The sequence below is a fragment of the Benincasa hispida genome, chromosome 9, assembly GCF_009727055.1.
Source record: "Benincasa hispida cultivar B227 chromosome 9, ASM972705v1, whole genome shotgun sequence".
In the NCBI taxonomy this organism is placed as follows: Eukaryota; Viridiplantae; Streptophyta; class Magnoliopsida; order Cucurbitales; family Cucurbitaceae; genus Benincasa; species Benincasa hispida.
The window spans coordinates 12841332-12847971 of NC_052357.1; the positions used below are offsets into that span (position 1 = coordinate 12841332).

Genomic DNA, 6640 nt, shown 5'->3' on the forward strand with positions numbered 1-6640 from the left:
ATTTCTACCAATATTGATATCAATCCTTTGTGATAGTAGGACTTGGTGGAACATCTAGGACGATTGGTATTGGATTTTTGGTCAGTACATATGTATCTTAGGAATTGGTTATGTTTGTGTTCATTGCATGGTAGAACTGGGAGTTCATAAAAAAGGTGTTGTTTCAAATAACTACAATTGACTCTAGTAGTATAATCGATGTGATTGAAAAACATATTAAAAAGGAATAAAATTTTCGTGCGAAGTATGATGGTAGAGGAGTTATGGTTGTACATCCCCCTTTACTACTACTTTCCCCTGTCGGTTGACACCCTCCACTAATGAACAATTGGAAGTTGAATACTTATGTGAGTTTTGATAGATAGGCTGTAAGTTTTAGAATGGGTGCTTTGGGATCACTTGGATTGTGTATGTATTGCTGATTTCAAGTACATCCCTTGCGATAATAAAATCAAGGTGCTCGAAGTGATGACCATATGTGAGAGTCTTGATAGTATCCAATCCCTCTATATGGAGAATATCTTGATTAAGTCTAATTGCTTGGAAGTTGTAAATCTTCCAATGAAGTTTCCTTTAACCCCTTTGAAGTCTCCTTTTTAATTTACGAGGATAATTCTATTGCGCTTGAGTTAGGGAGTATTACCTTTACTTATGCTTGACGATGTCCCAATGTTCTAGTGTATTCTCTTGTGTAAAGAGCATTGGAAGAACGAGTTTCTTCCCTTTTCCATATTCCTTACCTCAAGTGGTTTATTGTGTTTATATTTTAAGATATAATACTTTAGGTTGTTTTGTGGTGTTGCCTAAAAAAACGAAACCTGCAATTTAAAAAAATAAAAAAATAAAAAAAGACTTGAGATAATATAAAACATAATTTTAATAAAAAAAATATCAATGTTTGATTAGGATAGTTTGACGAGATATTTTTATATATAAAAAATATTTAAATTTGTCTATTTATAAGAATTTCCATGATTTGACCGTAAATACACGAATGTGAATGAGAAGACAACTTTTCACACTCTTCTCCTAAAATCATATTACACTTTTCCATATATTTCACCTATTCAAATATATTTCATTCGCAATTAATTTTATTTATTTTGAAGGGATTTTAGCCAATTCCCTGACCCAAGCCCAAGCCCAAGCTCAAGCCCATTAGATTGAATTCGTCTGGGAAGGCCCGCGGAATTGAATGCAATTATAAGCTCGAAAACAATTCTGACGGTAAATCGAGTTCACATCCGCCTGGCCCTTTTTTTTGTTAGGAAACAAAGAAAGAAAAAAAAAAGGGAAAAAAAACTTTTTTTTTTAAAAAATAATTTTGGCGACCAAAAATATTGTTCTTGCACACACAAACTCAGTCCCAAACTCATGTCAGGAGTTGAGTGTTCTCATTGTACATCGCCGTCGATTCCCATTTGTTCGTGATTCACTTCAATTCCCTTTACTTTAATCTCAATCTCAACCCCCAACTTCTGCCGCACTTCGCTGGAAGATCGTCTTCTTTCCGGCAGATTTGAGCTCCAAACTCGACGTTTCTCGGCGCCCTCTACTCTCCGCTCTCTCCGATTTCCTTCTTTACATTATTCTTCTTGCTGTCTTTCTCTCACTGTTATCAAGGATTTTCGCTCGGTGCGAACTGGCTATGGACTACGAGCCCATGATAGTAGCGGTAAGTTAACTCTCACGATGCCTTTTTTCAGTTATTAGGGTTTCAAGTGTTTTAATTTCGGATTTTTAGGTTGCCGCCTAGTTTTGAGAATTGGGCTTCCAATCTTGCATTCTGGGGCTTAGGGAGCTTGTAGGTTGCTCGGAGGAACACGCGAGGTTTTCAGCCTTTTACACTAGTTTTTTGGGGAATCCTTTATATTTTTCATCCTTCTTCCGAAAAATTCTTAACTACTAGGGGTTGCAGCCTAGGAATCCTTTATCAGTTTTTATTCAATTTACGCAGTTCATGTCTAAACGATTGCTGCACTTGCACACATGTTAACGATTCTCCTTTGAATGCAAGACTCAGACTGACCTCTGCCTTTTTTGAAGGTATCCAGTACTTCCTTAGCCTCAATCAAAACGTTTTTAACCTGTTTACTTTAGGAAGGAGCTAGTATTATTTCTTGATTCTTGATCTATGGTTTGTTATTTTTTTTTTTTTTTTTGTTTCAGGAAGACAATGACTTCACTTGTCCCTGGCATAATTCTTTTATATTGTGCTATTTCTGCAAATATTTCGGGGCTGATTATTATATTTGCAACTGCCATTTTTTTTCCTGGTATCATAGCCCAACTCAAAAGTTTGGGTTTTCAATTGTATCGGCCCACGCTTGAAAACGAAGTTTTGATTTTGACGCAATAAATTGCAATTGTGCAGACGAAACTATATAAAGCAGATTCAAATTGCGTAACCTAGTTGTTGTCACCGGTGAAATTTGGAACCAGCGCTCGCTCTGTTGTCCAAGATGGCCGAAGGAGATGCAACTGCAACAGCTTCCACAAGCTTCAACTGCCAAGAATCATCACTCTGCCATGAGTGTAAATCGAACCCATCTAAGTACAAGTGCCCCGCTTGCTCTATCCATTCTTGTAGCCTCAATTGCGTCAATGCCCACAAGCGCCGCGGTGGCTGTACTGGCAAGAGGAAGCAGACCCAATTCGTCCCGCTTTCTCAGTTCAATGATAGTATCCTTTTCTCTGGTACTTGAAATCCCTCCCTGAATTCATCTCACTGGTTTTGAATGATTCAAATGGTACTGATTTTGGTTAAGAATTTCTGTCGTGTTTTTGCGTCTCTAATAATGGAATATGGTGGTTGTTTTTATGATGTGTAGATTATAATTTCCTGGAGCAAGTGAAGCGGATGGCTGAATCAGCTCAAGGACTTAGAAAGAAATTGTGCCCTTATACTCATGCTTACTTTCGGATTTCACCTTAAAAGTTTGCGCACTGCTGCTTCAAGCAGGAGAACAAAAATCCTGTTTCTCCCCACAGGAATGACGAAAAGGGAGAACAATCAAACTCGATATGACAAGAGGTTATCTTCCTCTTATCTATCCATGTGCTACCTTGAAAGCTGTATCATCATACATTAAATAATGTTGTTGGTTGATTCTTACTAATCTCAAAGATTCACTAGCCGAATTTGAGATTTTTTCCCCCCCCCCAAAAAAGAGCTGTTGGTTTGTTATTTCATTTGAAACTTTGCAGACATTGATCACGATATTCATTTTACTGTGTCGAACATTCAAGTTTTGGAGGGGGAAAAAGAAAGTGATAGTGAAGAGGGACCCCCTTCCCCTAAATTCTTGGATAACTAGAAATGTGGTTTCTTAAATATTTTTATGTCATTTTAGTAATTGTTGTTTGTTTTAGGATTGGAAGTAGTCGTAGGTAGGGTTAGGCTAATGATCACTCATTAGGCACCTAGTTTGTTTTCTGGGAAGCAATTATACTTAAGTTTTTCCTTTTTCTTTTTCTTTTCTTAAACTGTTCTTTGATAAATGAAGTTTCTTTGTTTACAGGGAAAAAACAATCTTCTGGACAATGGAATGGTGGTTTAACTCTACAGATATTGTTTTAGTTGACCATGGGTGAGTTTTCTTCCCCACGCCACTGGAAGGATGATGGTTTGTGTATATATATATATATATATATTGTTTTGGTCCTTTCTTCTATGTTCATGGCAATTGATCTTTTCTTTGGGTCTGACTGGTGACGTGCTTTAAAAATATTCTCCTTTTTCTGCAGGGTTAATGAAAACTCAAAGCTTTCTACCATTCTTGAAAACCATACAACCAAGACCATGGAAAAATCAACTTGAAAAGTTTTGCGAGCAGCTGGATAGCCTCAAATTTTTTGTCCGTACATATCCCAAGGTTATAGCTCCAATTACTTTGGGTTGTTTATGAAGTATATCATATTTCATGTTCTTGTAAGATGTAGTCAATTAGTGGCATAGCTAGTGCATTGCTCCATCCAGTGATGCTTAATTGTTTTTATCCATCATGCACCTGAGGGTATATGGTGCACTTCTATGCGACGGTCAGCTTGTCATTTGCCTATAATTATTTTGTTATTGCTAGGTAGAGATCCATTTAGATTGTTTTGTGATATACAGGAGCTAATTACTGGTAAAAGGTAATGTAAGTCTCATTCTCATATTTGAGCTTTGAATTAGAGTGAATTTGTCAATTCACTTAATATAGTATTTCTTAAAGTTAAAGACGGATTGCATCGTAGCAAATTTGCTTGAAATAATTTAATTTCCAAGGGCTTCTTTTAACTTGCTTTATTTATTTATTATGTTTCATATGTATATAGGGAGCCTAAGAAGCATGGACACCGACATGCGACACGGCGACACGCCAATTTTAAAAAAAGTAGGACACGACACGTCGGGGACACGTTATTTTTTTTATTAAAAAAATTAAATATATGTCGTGAAATAAACATATTGGGAAATATTCCATTTAAAAACACCATTAACAACCATACAAGATACAACCACAACCATAGATAAGATGACTAACGGTCCAATGTGGAGGTGTGGCCGGCGTGGAGTTTTGGGCATGGACTGTCTCTTATACACATCTAGATGTGTATAAGAGACAGGTCCAATGTGGAGGTGTGGCTGGCCGTCGATCGAGTGGGCGTGGAGGTGTGGCGTTTTGGGCGTGGGGACTCGGGGAGTTTTGATATTTTGAAGAAAAGAAAAGTGGAAAGGAATAATATATTTTGAGAAATTAAAATAAAAAACACAAAAACCTAAAAGTTTTGTGCTTGGGCTGATGCTTTTGGGTTGCTAACTTTAGTTTTATAAGCTTTCATTGTTTTTTCTTTTTAATTTTGCAGTGCCGTGTCCCAGAAGTGTCCCAACCGTGTTCTACCCGTGTCCCCACCGTGTCAGAAATTTAAACAAATAATAAAATATTCTGGCATGTTGGACACATGTCGGAGGTGTGTCGGGGCGTGTCGGTGTCGGACACGTGTCCGACACTGACACTTGGCCATCTTAGGAGTGTCGGTGCTTTATAGTAGGGAGCTACATCGCCTTTCCGTGAGCTGGACTCGAGGTTGCCAATAAGACAAACTGTTTTCCAATTTGGTTTTTGTGGAATACCCTGTTATATATGTTTTTCTACCGTCTCAAACTCCTAACTTTGAAGTAGTTAAAACTGCCAATCCAATGAGTCGTAATCCAGAAGGTACAAATGCCGGAGAAAATGATCTTGCTAGTCATGAAGGCGTTTCCTTCAGGGTGGAAGAAATAGAAGATGATGACATCATCAGGTTCTTGATCTGATGAAAGTATCAACTTCAAGCCCACGTTGTGAAGTTGACCCCCAAAACCTGCATAATGCAACACATAATTACTCTACAGATTTGATGGGGAAGCAGGAAGTTGGGAATAGCCCCAATTCAAGCTCCCAGGCCAAGGAGATAGGGGTTGTGAAAGAATTCGAGTTTGATTTTGAGCAAGATCTGATAGATGCGTACTCAAATATCATGGCACAAATCAATCCAGATGATTTTCTTGATTGGGAAGGAGACTTTTCCAAGGGAGTGGAAATGGAAGGAAGTGGTGAACTTCTCGGGGATGCGTTCATGTTTGAAGAACTGGAGGGAGAGATTATGGAATAGTGATTAGCATTTCAAGGTATAGATCTTATTAGCAGGAACCAATTTTTGCTTGAAGCAGAGCTTTCTTGTTCCTACTACACTACAGGCAAATCTTGATGCCATTTTATTTCATTGATTTGTCCATCTCTGCCAGCAATATCCTGCATTTTGGCCCATGCTAGATAGATTGTACATTCTAGTATAGTCTGTAGCTCAACTTTGTTGCTGTTAACACTTTTTGCTAGTCTTGATTTGATTTATTATATCAATGAATGAATTGTAGGGGTGTTTAAAAAACTCAATGACCTGTAAAATCTAATCAATCTAACTCAACCTAGGTGGTTTGGGTTGAGTGAGTTATCAACTCTTTTGGGTTAGGTTGGGTTCAAATAAATGAAAATGTTATGAGTTGAGTTGGTTTATGGGTTCACCTAAAATAATCAAACCAACTTGAACCAACCCAAATTTATTATTAACTTTAAATGTATGTTTTTTTATATTATATAAATTGAAATTTAGTTGTTAATCTTAATTCAATATATGAAAATGATTAAATCAAATTTTTAGGTATTAACATTTTATTTTATTTTTTTAGAATAAAATTTTAAATAAATGATCAAAATAATCAATCCAATCATGATTGAGTTCATTTTTTAACGAAGGTTAATTAGGTTGAAAAAATCTACAACTTGAACAATTGGGTTGGATCTAAAAAAATTATTCAACCAAACTCACCTAATGAGTAGGGTTGGCAATGAGGTCGGGTCGGGGCAGGGTGGTGGGGGAAATTCTCCCCATCCTTTTAATACTTTTTCTTTTAAATAACCAAGGTAGTGGGTGGTTATTGGATCATGGTAACCGTGAGTTTAAAAGGAAAGTTGTTTCCTATTTTGAATATATATATATATATTTTTTTTTTTACAAAAGTTTGAAAAGGATTTTTGAGTTTTCTCACTGCGAAAAGAAACTCACGAAGTCGTCAAGTAAATACAGATTTACTAAATGACGGCTGGGCGAGCTA

The 6640-nt window shown here is 36.8% G+C and overlaps 1 protein-coding gene across 1 annotated transcript; it reads left to right on the forward strand.

The window, feature by feature from the left end:
• Positions 1–1261: 1261 nt before the first annotated feature.
• LOC120084477 (box C/D snoRNA protein 1-like) lies at positions 1262–5896 on the forward strand. The gene is given in 10 exon segments (XM_039040266.1): positions 1262–1675; positions 2375–2697; positions 2832–2916; positions 2918–3034; positions 3522–3590; positions 3748–3789; positions 3791–3875; positions 5038–5085; positions 5087–5293; positions 5296–5896. Coding segments are annotated over 9 exon segments (1233 nt in total). The 5' UTR covers positions 1262–1675; positions 2375–2462; the 3' UTR covers positions 5641–5896.
• Positions 5897–6640: the final 744 nt, after the last annotated feature.